This window comes from Magnolia sinica, chromosome 12 (assembly GCF_029962835.1).
Source record: "Magnolia sinica isolate HGM2019 chromosome 12, MsV1, whole genome shotgun sequence".
Classification (NCBI taxonomy): domain Eukaryota; kingdom Viridiplantae; phylum Streptophyta; class Magnoliopsida; order Magnoliales; family Magnoliaceae; genus Magnolia; species Magnolia sinica.
The window spans coordinates 19,040,143-19,058,157 of NC_080584.1; the positions used below are offsets into that span (position 1 = coordinate 19,040,143).

The 18,015-nt window shown below is 40.2% G+C and overlaps 1 protein-coding gene across 4 annotated transcripts in view; it reads left to right on the forward strand.

Moving 5' to 3' along the window:
* The first annotated feature begins 282 nt into the window (after nt 1-282).
* The window catches only part of LOC131221053 (cytochrome P450 97B2, chloroplastic), a 40,101-nt gene continuing 22,368 nt past the window's right edge, over nt 283-18,015 (forward strand). For 3 of the 4 annotated variants that reach the window (XR_009158953.1, XR_009158954.1, XM_058216143.1), the window contains exons 1-4: nt 430-609; nt 4,854-5,034; nt 5,650-5,757; nt 10,591-10,675. Coding sequence is in view for 1 of the 4 variants with exons in the window: in XM_058216143.1 (XP_058072126.1) it covers nt 458-609; nt 4,854-5,034; nt 5,650-5,757; nt 10,591-10,675 (526 nt within the window). In the remaining 3 variants the exon portion in view is untranslated. The other variant, XR_009158955.1, reaches the window with a different exon arrangement.

Below are 18,015 nucleotides of genomic sequence, written 5' to 3' on the forward strand. Positions count from 1 at the left end.
ATTCCCACCAGGATGAAATGAAAAATATTAGTCTGATCCAAAAGTTTTGTGGACCTCAGTAAGATTTCAATGGTGGAGGTTCAATACCTACTTTTTTTTTCCTGGTATGGCCCACCTAAATATTGAATCTACTTCATTTTTATGATCTCATGTAACATGGTCTTTAGAAACCGATGAACGGAGTCGATTTCACTCTGACAATATGGTGGGCCCAACAAGGCTTTGTGTTGTAGGACTTCCCGTCCACAGTAAGCGGTCGGAAAATGAAACAAGACCATCAAGTAGAAAAATTCCAAAAACTTCCTTCTCATCGCATATCCAAATTGGGCCCATCAGATGAACGGTTAGGATGAGAAAATCATGGTCTACCGAATCCAGCCCCCGATAATTCCTCCTTAAAAATCCAGCTCAACAAGCCTTATCGTACGTTGCTTCTCTCTTGTGCTACTGTTAGGCCATGGCCACTGCTCTCTTTCAGCTTCCCTCTGCCATTAATGGCGGTTTCTTTCACAGGAGAGATTTTCCCCAGTTGGGTACTTCAAAATGGGGAAATTACCACTCTGCAACTCCTCCTACTTCGATTTTTCCGAAGAAATTGTCTCCAACGAGGTGGGTTCTTCGCATTTCCTCTTTTTTTTTTTTTTTTTTTTTTTTTCATTTTTTTTTTACAAATTCATATGTTATGTTTTCGGATTGTTGTTAGAAAATTCGATTTGAGAATGAAACTCTAAAGCTCAAGAACAAGGTCTGAGTTGGGTCTGAGTCGCTGAGGTAGTGAACTGAGTCAAGATTCATTGGTTCAGTTCATTTTGATTGAGTTATAGTGGAATTATTTGGTACTTGAGCAGGAGTTGTTCATTCTGCATGTGCCATGGCTCGTGGGGCCCGCATGGAGCTATGCAGTGGATGATCGGAACCGTTCATCTGCTGGGAGCTGACATGTATGCATTATGTCGTAAGAATTGTTCTGGGGGATGATATTGGCCATCAATTGGACTCGTGGGGCCTGCATGGAGACATGGGGTGGACAATTGGAACTGTCCATTTTCTGGAAGCTGACGTGAATGCAGCGTGGCCCTACAATTGTGCTGAAGGGATGATCTTGGCCATCAATTGGAGGCATTGAGTCGGAGATTTTGTTTGGGGAGAATGATGGTCGTAATCGTCCATTCTAAATCATGGTCCATCCATGGTAGATCCTACTAGATGGATGGTTCCAATCGTCCATTCTAAATCATGGTCCATCCATGGTAGATCTTGCTAGATGGATGGTTCCAATCGTCCATAGGGCATGGCTCGAAAATCACATTGATTGGATGATCCTACCGTATGACTTTTCCCACATTTTCATCTGTTGGCCTCTTAGCAGGTAATAAGATCATTCAATCAATCGATATAACTTTTGGTTCGTGATCATCCATGAGGGTCCCGCGTTTTTGACAGTTCGGATTGACATACATTTATGACTGTTGTATGTGGGATGTCTACATTATTATGACCCTAACATGGTATAATTCCTCTAATCACATGATGTGTGATTTTATAAAAAATACTTCTGCCCTGTCTTTTGATGATCTAGACTGTTCATCTAGAAGTCGCACTGTAGATGGTTGATAGAGTAAAGGTCTCACTCATCAGAGATCTCAACACCCATAGAAAGTGACTTAGAAGCATTATCCATAAAAGCATTTTAACTCACCTTCATTTGAAAGGTGATGACCCTTGAATAGTAAAGTTCTTTTAATGTTAGTGTTGGGAGAGATCCTTTCTTGACCACACGCACAACAATATCGAAATTAAATAAAGCAAGAAAAAAAAGACCAATCACAACTCAAAGATTTACGTGGTACCCTTTCGGTACATTCACGGATTCAAAATGATCCACTATGCTCAAAGGCAAAAACAAAGTAGCAGCTCTCAATACTATGACGATTCTCTCTCTCACACGACAAAATATATATTACCCCAAACGAACTAGGGTTTACATAAAATTCCATATGAAATTACGAAATTGTCCTCTGGGTCAGGGGCTATGCCCTTGGACCCCCAAGCAAGGGGGCGCTGCCCCCCTGCGACCCCTAGCGAGCTCACCGCAAAGCTCGACCTGCGAAAGTGATGGCCGGATGAGTAGTACACCTCTGATGATCAGGCTTCATAGATCCTAACAGTTAGTTATATATTGTAGGAGAGGAGCTTCCAAATGAACAATCTGGATCACATAGATGGTGGGGTGAGCAGATTGAGCAGGCCTAGCTAGCAAGCATCATTTCAAAAATATAAGGGTGTGTAATGTGTTTGGGTGCCACTGAGAATGAGTTTTAATGCATTTTTCTCCTTATAGGTGGTGACAACCTTGTCTATGCACGCTAATGGCTCAATTTGGGCTTAAGATTGTGGCCCACTCAGGTGTTCAATAAGCTAGAAATTTCAATACTATGGGTTTTCTGCAATGTGCAATTTGATGAACATTTATTAATACATGACACACATGAACATGTGTGTGAGAGATGGTCAATCCCCGCTCACTAACCTCTATTAAAAAGAAAAAAGTGAGGGTTAACAGCTTCTCTGAAAAATGCCCATCCATGCAGATTTAATGAGAAATGGAAAATGGGTGGCATCCAAACACGCCCTAAATAGAAATTCTTGTTGTATGTTTGTGCACCAAATCATGTTCAAATACAGCATCTAACCATGCACATTCGCTAGAATACTACAACGAAACAACCCAGCTAGACAGTTGAGTTGGTTTGTGTAACTGCTCTCTTGACGCATGATCGGGGTTCAAGTCTCTTGTGGCTTTTGGCAAGGCAGTGGCCCAGAAGCCCGGACCAGGAAAAAAAAAGCTTGCCACAGTAACACATGTGCAATGCATGTGACATGAAGGGCTTTGAGGAGGTTGTGTGTTGCACATTGTAGAGAGAGGCTCGATGGTCACTACTAGACAATGCTAAGATATCTCAAATGATGAGTGTGATTAAACTGCCTTTTAAAAACCATCAAAAATGTCCGTGTGTGTAATATGCATCCAGCGCTACCTGCAAAGTGTGGACTTTGGCTCTAAAATTTTGTTTTATTTGGGAAATGCAGAAACTCCATTCTGAAGTTGATCATTGGGAAAGCCCGTCAAACCAACGCTTGTTCTGAAGTGAATGCAGTTTGGTTGCCCGTCAACTCCAGGATGACCATTGATGCATACCTTCATGATAATGATGATCTTGGATCTCGATCCAAATCCAATGATTGTCTTTCCAATGGCAACCAACCTCTCACTTCAACACATTTTCTCTAAAAGCCACCAGTTGAAAACTGCAGAACTCCAGTGGGTTGATTTTCTCAATCACATGTTTCTAAGGTGTTGCATAGGTATAAATAGATCATCACCTAATCCTAACTTCCTCAAAGGGAACTAAGTTATACCTTTTGCACTAGGTCAAACATCCATTCGCCAATATCCTTGCAACATGAACTTTGGTGACAAGTAAAAAATTCTCACTGCTATTTCTATAGGAATAGGAATAAGTCCTTTTTGGGCCTACATAATACCGATTAGTTGAGATGAGGCTTTGATGACAACGATTCTGTTCTTACATAAGTTCAGTTCTATGCCTATATTAATTGTTGGCGTTTTTCTCTTTATGTTTTTGAGTGCAATTTGTCTATTATGGAGAAATAAGTTATTGAAGTTTCCTACATATTCTGTGATCTCCTGTGCATAGGGATTTGTGCTTGTGACTTGTGGGTTTTGGTGTTTACCTTGTGGCGAATGCGGTGGCTAGTCAAGAGAGCAAGATTTGGAATGCTAATGTGTGCAAGAGCTGGACCATTTCAATCACATTGTATATGTGCTGTGGTCTGAAAATAAGAAAGGTCTGGTCATTAGGTGGCCACGTGGAAAATGGGTGGTTAAAAAGTTGACTAAAAGGTCCACATTTGATGAACATGAGTGGCTCATCTAATGACCATAGCAACCTGGGTTTTTATTTTATTTTATTTTATTTATCCACGGGACAAACATGTTGGGGTCAACTTGATGAACTCCGTGGATCCTTTTGACACCATAGGCACAAGTGAGAAATATGATTTGAGATCCTACTTTTGGGCATAGCCTTAGCAGGCCTCTTCTTTTTTTTTTTTTGCATTGATTCACCACATTTTTGGCCACTTTTTGAGGTTTAGGGCTTGTTTCAGCTTCAGCGGGGAACTTTATGGCTTATCTGTGGAGGAAAAAAAAAAAAAAGGAAAAAAAAAAGAAAAGAAGAATAAGAAGAAGAAAAAAGACCTGATCTGGTGACCTAGATCAATTGATTGTGGGCCCTCAATCCGCTGAACTATTAGCAACAATTCTTTTCATCTTAGAAGATAAAACACTGTTCAATAAATAAAAAAATTTTTAGAAAAGAAAATATTTAAAGTTATGTTTATAATATGGATTTTCCCATTTCTTTTCACTAGGAATGCTAATTGTACATGCCTTTTTTCGAGATGAGTTCCCTAGGGAACAAGTGGCAAACATATAACATCTGCACCACTCATCTGATGGAGCACACCGTACATGGACCATGGCCCAAACATCAGGCCATTGGATGATTCTAAGCACTTGGTTTGAGGAAAATATTACAGCCCTCTCCTTAACCTGGGCTGTGGTCCATATATGGTGTGGCAGGTGGGAAGATCTTGTACATATTTGTCACACATCTCCTCCAGAACTCGCATGCAAAAATGTGTGCAAAGAGTTCTGTGCGATTAACATTTCTCTTTTTATGTTTTAATAATAATCCTGCCACACATGCATTCAAACTCCTGACATCAATGAGTCCTACACATTTGCTGTTGGATTGATGCTCCTGCAGATGCCAGTCAACCAGTACTGAAGAACCAAAGACAAAAAGAAATCTACTTGACAATGCAAGCAACCTTCTTACTAATTTATTAAGTGGGGGGAACATTGGATCAATGCCGATTGCTGAAGGCGCCGTCTCTGATCTGTTTGACCAGCCTCTTTTTTTTTCACTCTATGATTGGTTCTTAGAGGTGCTTGCCCTTGACAAAATTTGTTTCAGTAGTCTTGTGGAGCTTTCCTGATGTTCAATGCAGATGTTTGTTTTGTTCTTTTATCTTTCATGGGAACATGTCATATTCAAAACCATGGATGAAGCCTTCATTACAACATGATGTATATTGAAATGGATCCCTTCATGGGACAGCTCCAGGTTTCGAGCCCACTTGACTTCCTTACCATGTCTTGGAGGTAGGGGGAAAAAGGAAGAAGCAAGAAACTCTGCATGTATCATATAACGGACTATGCATTGTTGCAGCCTTGGGATTGTGGCTCTATTACTGCCAGTTTTTCTTAATCGTGAAGTTGGTCTTTGGCATTTTTTACGTGGTAATTGATGCCACCAAGTTGGGAATTAATCACTTTCTCTTTTTCCTCTCTATATATTTTTTTTCCCTTTTCATAAACTTGTACTTTCTAATAAAGAAGGTTCGGGTAGGTGAAACTTACAAGATTATCTCTTACTTGCTAGCTGTATAAGTACTTCAGAAGTTTATTGTACATTTCTTGTAATCGTGATGTATGGTGATAATTTATACATCTAGTGAGAGAAATATCTCAAAGTTTTCATTTTTATTTTGTCTTTGCAGCATGGTTCAGTTTATAAACTTGCATTTGGACCAAAGTCATTTATTGTTGTCTCAGACCCCATTGTAGCGAGACACATCCTGCGTGAAAATGCATTTTCTTATGATAAGGTATGTTCTGATTCCCCCCTTTGATTTTGATGGAGATGAAATATGAAAGGTGAATAAATATAATAAATGCATTATAAGCACCTTCATGTTGCTGTTTTATTGTCCGTGCTAGTGTGGCTAATAGGTTGGAGCATAGTTCTAAAACTTGGTGACTCGATTAGAAACTTGGCCAAGTCAACTTTACTTCATGAAATTTTTAGGTCTCGTCTCTTGGAAACTTGCTTGTGAGCTTGACTCAGCCAGGACTCGCCAGTACTCATCAAGTCGGCTCGAGAACTTGGTCGACTTGATTCAACCTGGTGTGATTCGACTGATTCACTCGCCCAGTCAACTGTTTTGACTTAAAAAAGGGGAAATCAAATGAATGCAGCTAGATTGGAACAGACTGACCTCTTGAGAGACAAGAAGAACTTGACAAAATGCGTTTGTGCCATTTTGTGTAATTTATCTACTTTAGCCTTTCAAACAATTTTAAAATTATGTCATCATGACGTTTAATTTATATTCATTATTAAAATATCAAGTAGAGTTGAGTAAAGACTTGGCCAAGTGTTCGAGTTGACCTGACCTAGATAGATATGGGGTCGGGTATTGAGTTTTTGAACTATGGGTTGGAGAGGTTGCAAAGGAATTTTCTTTGGAAAAGAAAGGAAGAAAGGCATGCATTCCATATTGTGGAGAGGGGGGGAGGTTTGTAAACGTCAGAAGCGAGAAGGCGGAAGGGATAAAATAGTTGAAGATCATGAACCTAAATCTTCTAGGCAAGTGGCTTTGGAGGTTTGGGAATCAGGTAGGAGGCTGAAGCCATTGAAAACACATAATCTCAATTCAGGGCCTCTGGAACTCGAGAAGTTGTTTTCATGATTGAAAAACATTTTTACAAGGGCGTTTCTATTGAAGTTGGTTTGGGACGAGGAAAAGATTTTGGCATGGTAATTGCTTCGGAAATAGCCTCCTTGTCAGGATTTCGCTGAATTGTATCGGTTAGCCCTTGCGAAAGCAGTAGTGGTTGCTAGTTGCTTCTCGATGTTTGGAAAGGCCATCTTGGGCCGATCATGGTGAAGGAACCTTTTGAGACGAAGAGATTGAAGAATTTTCCAGTCTTCATAAGTGCTTGCTAAGGGAAATTGATGTAGAGTGGGTCGCGGACACTTACATGTCCAAGATGGACTAGAGAAGGCCCGATCAGAGGTAGAAGTCATCAAGACCGTCAGAACCTTAAAATAGGCATATCTTGCAAACCGGAATGAGTCACTCGACGTACCATATATGATTTCAGGGTAGGACGAGCTACTTTAGCCAACCAACCAGGCTAAAGCCAGGTTGGCCACGCTGAATTTGTGAGATTCCATTAGATCGACAGTCGAATTCCCTGTTTATTTCTGTTTTTACTATTTTTAGTAAGTTTTGGTTTGATTGTAACTCTTCATTTGTTGGGCTTTAGGAGTTTTGTCCGACATGAAAAGTGCTTAGAATAATTAGGAGAATAATGTGGTCAAGTGAAATAAGACATTTACTATAAATAGTAAGTTACGATTTTTAGGGAGTTTTAGTTGTAGTTTAATTCCGAAACTTCTTCAAGGCGTGGTATCCCTATTTAAAGGGTTGTAGACTCTTTTATTCCATCTATCTATGAATTTACAAATTTTCATGAATATTATTTCTATTTTCTTGCTTTTTCCTCGTGGATTCGAGAAGTCTTTGCGAGGAGTCCAGGGAAGCTTCATGGATTCAAAGTAGTTATCCTTGGGGAAGACGGTGATCGATCTCATCACGTTCATCCCTACGTCAATTAGTATTAGAGCGAGGACTCTCCTCGGACTGATGACAAACAACGAAGGTATGGACCAAAATCATGTGGACGGTGGTCTAGGGATTCCTTATTTTTTGGAAAGAATGGAAGCTTTCCACAGGGAGAGTTAGTTGACCATGCAAGGGCTGCAGACAACCCTCGACCGTATTTTGGATGCACTAATTCTGCTTCAAGCCTAAGGCGATGCTCAACCGCCTGTGGTCGCTGTACGAAACAACCTTGATTTCCACAGAGCACCCACTAATAATGGTGAATTGCAGGCCACCACTGTGAACATGAGGAAGCCATTTTACATGCCAAAGGTAGAGATAAATTTACAACGGCACAACATCTTTCGAACAAGGTGCATTGTATATTAAAAAAGTCTGCAATATGATCATTGATGTCAGGAGTAATAAGAATTTTGTGTTGAAAACAATGGCGGAAAAACTACAACTGAAAACAGAAAGACACCCATCTCCGTCCATGATTGGATGGATCAAGGAGGTCAACAAAACATAGGTAACCGAATGATGTCGTATATCCTTTTCCATTGGTAAATATTATAAGGACGAAGTAATGTGTGACGTAGTTGACATAGAAGCTTGTCACATGTTACTTGGTTGACCATGACAATATAATATTGATGCTACGCATAGAGGTCGGGATAACGTTTTTATATTTATTAAAAATAGTAAAAAGATTATCCTCGCCCCTATGGGAACAGAGAACCAACTCAAGACTTCTAAAGTGGAGTGATGGTCTCTCCTAATCGAATAGGATCTCGTAAAACAATCTGAGAAAACTGGAGATGGAGATGCATTAGTTGAAAAGGAAAAATATATGGAGCCTGTGAACATCCAAGAGGATTTGAAACCAGTGTTGCAGGAGTTTAAGGCAATTGTGCTCGACGAACTCCCTAATAAATTTTCTCTCATACGAGATATACAAAACCACATCGATCTTGTCTCAAAGGCAAGTATGCCTAATTGCCCATATTATTAAAAAGGATGCGAGATTTTGCAGGCACAAGTAAAGGAATTGATCCATACTGGTCAAGTCAAGGAGAGCATGAATACATGTATTGTGTCAACTCAAGAGCCTAATGCAAGATACAGGAAAAAGGTTGATAAACATCAACGCCAGAAATTACTTAAGTATCATGAGCAAAGTCCCTTAAGTAACTCGAGGACGAGTTTTTTCCAAGTGGAGGGGTCTGATGTGGGATGTGACACCAATACATTCCTAGCATGGTTGGACCAAAAGAAGGTGAACCGTAAATTAACCATAACTTTTGATCTGGGTATCGTTATGGTGCACCTGATCGAGTATCAAGAACCAAAGTAGCACAAGAACTCAAGGACGAGTTCTTTTCAAGTGGAGGGGACTGATGTGGAGTGGGTCGTGGGCACTTACATGTCCAAGATGGACTAGAGAAGGCCCGATCGAAGGCGGAAGTCATCAAGACCGTCAGAACCTTAAAACAGACATATCTCACAAACCGGAATGAGTTACTCGACGAACCATATATGATTTTGGGGTAGGACGAGCTACTTTAGCCAACCAACCAGACAAAAGCCAGGTTGCCCACACCGAATTTGCAAGATTCCATTAGATCGACGGTCGAATTCCTCGTTTATTTCTGTTTTTACTATTTTTAGTAAGTTTTGGTTTGATTTTAACTCTTAATTTGTTGGGCTTTAGGAGTTTTGTGCAACATGAAAAGTGCTTAGAATAATTATGGGAATAATGTGGTCAAGTCAAATAGGACACTTACTATAAATAGTAAATTTACTATTTATAGTAAGTTACGAATTTTAGGGAGTTTTAGTTGTAGTTTAATTCCGAAACTTCTTCCAAGGCTTGGTATCCCTATTTATAGGGTTGTAGACTCGTTTCTTTCATCTATCTATGAATTTACAAATTTTCATGAATATTATTTCTATTTTCTTGCTTTTTCCTCGTGGATTCGAGAAGTCTCTGCGAGGAGTCCAGAGAAGCTTCGTGGATTCAAAGTAGTTATCCTTGAGGAAGACGGTGATCGACCTCTTGACGTTTATCCCTGCGTCAGCAATGTACGAACTTAATAAGAAAAAGGGTGCTGGTGGAGTGGTGATAAGTCAGAAAGTTTCCTAGTGAGATCATTCCATGCCTTCTTTTAAGAGGTGAGTGGGAGTAGAACTGGCCCCTACAGTTTTGGTCTTACCAAGGGCAGCTAGACTTGTTTCATTTGGTCCTAGTTGGTAAGGACAAGGTTTTAATGGTGGACCACCTAAAGAGCAAACAAATGATAATCAGAGACATGTTATATCACGTATTTGAGAAACACAATCAATAGACCACCTGTTCACACATTGTATTTGTGACGGAGGTTAGGTGGGTATACTTGTGCCAATTTAGAATGGCTTTAGTGATGCCAAATTCCATCAACATGTTCTTTGAATTCTTGGAATCGAGGGAGACATAGAAAAAGGTGTGAAGGTTTATGTTGATTTTCCCCATTAGCAGGATTGTGGTGATTTGCAAAGAATGAAGCAGTAGGATATTAGGAATTTTAATAACAAGGTTGAATCGTTGGAAGAGATCTTCCTCAAAGGTAAGTGGAAAGTTTTCGCATGGTCAGATTTTGGTAAAGTCTCAGCGGCGTGTTGTGAGGAAAACTTAGTTGGATGATGGAGTGTAGATTCCAGGTGTTGAGGGATGGATGATTCCGTGTGAGTTGTTTTATGTTTGTGTTTTGTTTAGTAAAAATCAGTATCAATAAAAAAGAACCCAATATTATTCAAAATACAACTTGTCTTTCTAATAATGATTTCGCATTTGATATACTTAAGCTATGGTGAAATGTTTTTCTAAAGTGTGTTAGTAAAACTATAATCTTCGACACTTCAAATTATTCAACTTCCATTAGTTTAATCCTGCAAAATAAGCTTGCAATTGGTTTAGTTTTAGATTTGAGCTACTTTAATATTTGGTATTGCGACATCCCTTCCATTCTCATTGTATACAAGTATAACCAAGAAGTCATATGTCTTACTCAGGGAGTTCTTGCTGATATCTTAGAACCAATAATGGGCAAGGGGCTTATACCCGCAGATCTTGACACTTGGAAGCTGAGAAGAAGAGGTGAGCCAGTAAACATCTTGCTTTTGTTAGGCTTGGTGTAGCATACAATTCTATTTGTTGACTTCATATATAGATATTCACTTGATAGCCTCAACAATTTCTAGGTGAGCATGTTTATCCCATAAATTGTCTGGCATGATTGTTCATCCATCAGTTATTGATATGGTTTAGGCTCCATTTGGATGCTCAATTATATTGAATTGCAATTCAGCTAAATAAAGTAGAAATGACCAATGTGGGCCTGGTTGATTTGCTCCCAAATTGAAGATAAGAGGGTTCCGTCAAACTTGAAACCCAATAAATTCTAATTAACAGGGCTACGACATTCTACTTTTTATTCTTATACGTGACCAAATTTCCTCTCACAAACGTGCAGTACCCGGTAGTAGACTGCAAAGAGGCTGCCCAATCTGCATAAGAATTAGAGCTGTACATGAACCGAGTTAGCTCGGTTAACTTGCTTGACTCGACTCTGAAAAGCTCGACTCGACTCGGCTCGAAACTGGGTCGAGGTGATTTTTTGAGCTTGAAATCCGAGCTAGACTCGACTCGGAACTTGACTCAAACTTTACTCGGTTCGAATCGATTCGACTCGGATCTGGTTCACTTAACATAAATATTTAGTGTGTGTGTGTGTGTGTATAAAACCCTAAAACCTAAACTCGAACTCAGCTCGTAGGCTCGAACTTGAACTCGGCTTGAGCTAGCCCAAGCTGTTAGCCGAGCTGAGCTAGCCAACTAGGCTAGAGGACCAAGCCGAGCCGAGTTCGAGTTGGGGTAGCCTACCGGCCGAGCCGAGCCGAGCTAGGCCATGCTCAACTTGATTCGGCTCGTGTACAACTCTAATAAGAAAACCTTATGACTTGAAGATGATTGTTCCTTCTACATAAAATTTCCAGGCCTAGTGCTCCTTTGAGATACCGTAAAATCTGAAAAACTACATCCATGTAACGGTAACGGTGCCCATAATGGCCACCACCGTTACCTTTATGATACGGGTTGTTACAGTCATTACGGTCCCCCGTAACGGCTGTTATAATCTTTTTTATTGAAAAAAAATTGAAAAATCTATATTGGCCCCATGATGGACCATTACAAGGTTGTTACGACCTTTATATGTGTGTGTGTGTGTGGGGGGGGGGGGGGGGGGGGGTAAAACCGTTATGTGTCATTTTTTACATAACGGCCGTTACGACTTTATAACGTGTAACGGTTGCCACCATTACTTTTACGTAACGGCCTTTGTGGCCCTGTAATGGCTGTTACAACACACCATGGCACAATTGGAGAGCTCATAGATTAGCTTACCACACTCCTAGAGCATATGTTATATTTGACTTGGTAATAGTTGAGTAGATAAGCTTTCCAAACAATTTTTTGTACCTCCCTAGGCCTTCAGCCACATCTTCTTGGTTACTAACGAGTTTGTGATTTGAATCCATTGGTGTATCAACTGACTTCATACCAAGAAGGCATATCTCTATAAGCAGATCAAAAACATATTTTTGTTGAGACAGATTAACTCCCTTTTTTGATCTGGCAACTTTTATACCAAGTATTGAAGATGACCCTGATCTTTCATTAGAAAGTGACTTTGAATATATTTATTAAGTTCCTTAATCCCCCTGCTGTTATTCCCTGCAACCACAATATCATCAACATATGCAACTAACACAATCAGACCTGAGAAGAAAGAATGACCAACATGACTTTGAACAAAACCATGATTTAATATAACTTTACTAAATTTATCAAACCATGCACATGATGACTGTTTCAATCCATAAATTGCCTTCCCCAGTTTACACACCTTATCTAACTCTCCTTGAGCAATGTACCCTGGTGGTTGCTCCATATAGACCTCCTCTATGAGTTTACCATTAAGAAAGGCATTTTTGACATCCAGTTGGAAGAGCGGTCAACCATGATTAACAACCATTGAAAGAATAACACAAATGAAATTCAACTTGGCAACTAGAGAGGAAGTTTGAATATAATCAGTGCCTAGGGTTTGAACATATATCCCTTAATGGCCAATCGAGCCTTCAATTGTTCCATTGTATTATCATGCTGAAATTTAATGGTATACACCTACCGACAACCAACAATACATTTACTGGCAAGGAGACTAGTTAACTCCTAGGTGTTATTCCCATAAAGTGCAGCTATTTCGTCTTCCATCAAGCAAATATGCTTTGATACCATGTATATCAATACAGAAGAGAAAAGAAGAAAGAAAAGGGGAAGAAGAGAATTGGAGAAAAGAGAATGAGAGTTGTCTCGGGTATTGATGCTACTACTCTCTTTTATTTTTTAAGTGATAAAAAGCAACAATGCCCAAAATGCCCTTAACAACATTAATAATATGACCATCTAGTCCCAAGACAAACTAATTAACTAAATATTAAGAAAGAGGACTCAAAACCAAGACTAGGTGGATTGTACGCCTTTATATTCCCTCAATTCACCAATCCTGTATGGCCCACATCCATATTCATTAACATGGATAAAGAAATATGTTTTCGTTCCTTTGTGTACTTCCCACCAAAGCATATCATTGCTTTCATTTCTTTCATTTACTTCTCACCAAAGTATATCAATGTTTTGGACTGTCCTATGGAATGGACAGGTAAAACTTTATAGAAGGCACTGTGAGGAAAGGTCTTCTGCATACCTGACTAAGAATTGTAGCTATATGAACAACAATAATAAAGAATTGCCACCTCTAAGAAGAAGGAAAAAAGAAAAGAAAAAAATACTCTTCTATAATTTGATTTTTGCAGCTGCACAACACCAACGTGGGTCCAGGCGTGGAGCAAAATTTTCATCTTACTTTGAGGTGGCTTCCGGATATAGCCCAAAAGAAATTGTTGTATTTGATGTCTTAAATCAAGTCAGATATAGGGTCTGTCAATGCCATCGACAGTCTGTTCGATGTCACCTTTGATGGCATCAAACAGTTCTCGATCCCATCGATATTTTTTGGATTTTCTTCAGTTGGTTGTTGGACTAACTGGGCATTTTTTTGATGCCATCGGCAGGCCTTCGATAACATCAACAAGATTAGTTTGATGCCATCTATAGGCCTTCGATGGCATCGACAGGATTTGTTCGATGTCATTGAAAGGCCTTCGATGGTATTGACAAGATTCTGCGCAGTTTTTACACAAAACTGCGGATTTGCGGGATTTGTTTCCGATTTCATATGGGATTCTTTTCAAGGCTATATATATGGGTGTAAACGGGATTGGGATGTATTCCAAGGGTTTCTAAATAGTTCTAGGGTTTCAAAGGGGTGTAGCAAAGGTGAGATTCGAGGTCGTTCGAATTAGGTAAGCCTTCTCTTTTTGTAATTTCTGCTTTCATAGTGAATTTCTATTGCTTTGTGCCGTGGCTTTTTTCCCGAAAGGGTTTTCCACGTTAAATCGTTGTGTTCTCCTTCCTTTTTGCTTGGTGCTTTTGGATTGCTATCCTAGATTCATCTTTGTGTGGTTCCATCGTTCACCCAACAAGTGGTATTAGAGCAATCGTTGGGGCGCAGGCTTGAATTTGAAGGATTAACATTAATGGGAAACAGTAGGTATGACATTGAGAAGTACTCGGGTAAAAATAACTTTGAGTTATGGAAGATCAAGATGATCAGTTTCTTAACTAAGCAAGGTGAAGATGGTGCTCTCGAGGAGCGAAAGCCGACTATAAGTGATGATGATTGGAATACTCTTGATAAGAAGGCCTTATCCTCGATCCGTTTGTGTCTCATTGGTAAGGTTCTCTATAATGTTTTGAGGGAGAAAACTGCAGCTGGTTTATGGGCGAAGTTAGAGGATATTTATGCAAAAAAATCCACTGAGAATTGCCTACACTTGAAAGTACAGTTGTTCACCTTCAAGATGGTAGAGGGAGGAGATGTGGAGGCCCACATCAGTTACTTTAATAAATTGATTTGCAAGTTGTTGGATATGGAGGAAGTGGTCAAAGATGAAGATTAGGTATGCATGTTGTTGAATTCTCTTTCGGCATCGTATGGGTCATTTAGGGACTCATTGTGCACCGCAAATAAATCCCTGAGTGTGTACACCGTTATCTCAGCCCTTTAAGGGAAGACCATGAGAAAGATAAACGGTGGCGTAGAGACATCTTCTGATGCACTTTTTACGAGAGGCAGGAATGCTGATTAAGGTATAAGATCTTCAAGACCTAGATCTAAATCCTAGGGAAAGGGCAAAGGAAAATTGAAGTGTTGGAACTGTGGGATGACTGGACACATGAAGGATTGTACGAATCCTAAAGCAAAGAAAGAAAACTCAGAGGCTTTTTCCAGGGAGGCCATGTTGTTACATCTGATGAAGAGACAAGTGGAGGTGATGTTCTGTCTGTGTCCATGATCGGACACTTACATGATAATCATAGAGATGAGTGGATCCTTGACACAGGAGTGTCATATCACATGACTCCTCATCAGAGTTGGTTCGCCAGTTATAGAGAATGCGATGGTGGACAGGTCTTTATGGAAAATGACAATGCCTGTAATGTTGTATCTATTGGTACGGTGACCATCAAGATGTTTGATGGGATGGAGCGTATCTTGACTGATGTCAGGCACGTTCTTGATATGAAGAAGAGTCTGATTTCTCTCGGTGCACTTGAGGCTATAGGGTGCAAGTTCACTGGTCTTAATGGTGTCCTTAAAGTTTCAAAAGGGACACTCGTGGTTATGAGAGCGCAAAGGTGCAAAAACCTTTATAGGTTGATCGGGAGCACTTCAGCAGGTAGAGCGACAACGGCTGTTGTAGATTCCATGTTTGCATGTATGTGGCATGCTCGTCTGAGCCACATGAGCGAGCGGGGCATGAATGCACTATCTAATCGTTATTTGATTTCAGCTTTTAAGAATTCTGATTTAGATATATACGAGCATTGTATTTATGGTAAACAATCTAGATTATCTTTTAAATTTGGAAAACATGTAAGGGAGTGCTTGATTATGTGCACTTTGATGTATGGGGGCTATTGCCAGAGGTTTCCGTTGGGGGGTTGTCATGGTTTGTTTCATTCATTGACGACTACTCTCGGAAAGTTTGAGTTCACTTCATGAAACGTAAATCCGAAGTTTTCACCATATTCAAACAATGAAAGATAATCGTGGAAAAGCTGTCAGGGTGAAAAATAAAGGTTTTAAAGGACTGACAATGGTGGAGAATTTACTTCCACTGAGTTTAATGAATATTGCAAGGATGAAGGGATCATTAGGTACAACACAGTGCGCCACACACCCGAACAAAACGGTGTGGCTGAGCGAATGAATCAGACTCTCTTGGAGAGGGCCCGATGCATGTTAAGTAATGCTGCGTTGGGCAAAGACTTGTGGACAGCGGCTGTTAACACGACTTGCTATTTGGTGAACCGGTATCCTTCTACAATAATTAAATGTAAAAATCCCAGAGGAAGTATAGAGTGGGCATAAGATGGACTACGTAGATTTGCGCATATTTGGTTGTGAGGCTTACTCTCATGTACCATTAGTTGAAAGAGATAAGCTAGACCATAGAGCCAAAAAGTACATCTTTGTTGGCTATGGTGTTGGTGTGAAAGGTTACGGGTTATTCGACAAGGTCACACGCAAGGTCATCACTAGCCATGACGTCAGATTTAATGAAAACTCCCTATTCCACAAGAATGATCAAGAGGAGCAAGAGGAACCAGAAAGGTTGATCGTAGATGTCTAAATTGACACAGATGATACTCATGCAGAGACATATGCGCAGACAGAGGTATAGGAGCAGGTGGAGCAGCCACCTGTGAGAAGAAACCCACCGCGTGATCGCAGGTTACCGGCAAGAAACAAGGACGACTCTAATATTGCATATGCCCCCTCATTATAGATGAGGGGGACCCATCTACTATTTAGGAGACTCTTAAGCCTGATGCAGAAAAGTGGAAGGTGACTATGGACGATGAGATGGACTCGTTGTACAAAAACAACTCATGTGAGCTGATGGAGCTTCTAGTGAGCCTAAAACCAATTGGATGCAAGTCGTTATTCAAAAGGAAACAGGATAGATACAAAACGAGGCTGGTAGCGAAGGGGTATGCTCAAAGAAAAGGAATCGACTTCACAGAGATATTCGCGCCGGTAGTTAAGTAAGTATTTATTAGATTCATGTTAGCGTTGGTTGCCCAATACGATCTCGACATGAAACAGATGGATGTCAAGATTGCATTCCTGCACGGGGAGTTGGAAGAGTAGATCTTCATGAAGCAGAGGGCTACGAAGTTAAAGGGGCAGAGAAAAATGTTTGCAGTTAATGACGTCATTGTACGACCTGAAACAGTCGCCTAGGTAGTGATATAAAAAATTTGATTCTTTCATGTTGAGTTAGAAATTTATTTGGAGTAAATACGATCATTGTGTCTATTACAAGACACTGAGTGATGACAAATTCATCATCCTAATATTGTATGTTGATGATATGTCGATCGCCAGTCATGATATGTTTGAAATCAACGTACTGAAGACTCAGTTATCAGGGACATTCGAGATGAAAGATCTGAGGGTTGCAAATAGGGTTCTCGGCGTAGATATTCATAGAGACAGGAGGAGGAGCAGGCTTTGGTTATCATAGGTAGAATACCTTGAAAATGTGCTGATCAAGTATGGGATGGACCAGGCAAAGCCGGTAAGCATTCCCCACGCGACTCACTTCAAACTTTCCTTAGAACAATGTTTTAAATCAAATGAGAAAAAGCAGGTTATGTCTCATGTGCCCTATTCGAATGCGGTTGACAGTTTATTGTATGTCATGGTCTGTACGAGGCCAGATATTTCACAGGCAGTCGGTGTTGTGAGTAGATAAATGTCAAACCTCGGTAAGCAACATTGGGAAGCGGCAAAATGGTTACTTCGATACATTCGAGGTGCAAAAGACTATGCCTTAACTTTTGAGAAGACGTGGGCAAAGTTGGTAGGGTATGTGGATTCAGACTACGCAGGCAGCGTGGATTCCAGAAAGTTGACTTCAGGATACTTGTTTGTATTAGCGGGTGGAACAATTAGTTGGATGTCAAAGCTTCAGTTCATAGTGGCTCTTTCCACGATCGAAGCAGAGTATATGACAGTGACAGAAGCGTTTGAGGAAGGTGTTTGGTTGAGAGGCATGATAAATCAATCGTGCCGGTTAATTGTGATAGCGAAAGCTCTATAAAATTGGCTAAAAATTCTGTTTATCACTCTCGTATTAAACATATTGATGTTTGTCATCACTTTATCCGATAGGTGCTTGAATAAGGAGGCGTAACTCTGGAGAAGATTCACACCAACGTGAATTCGGCAGACATGCTCA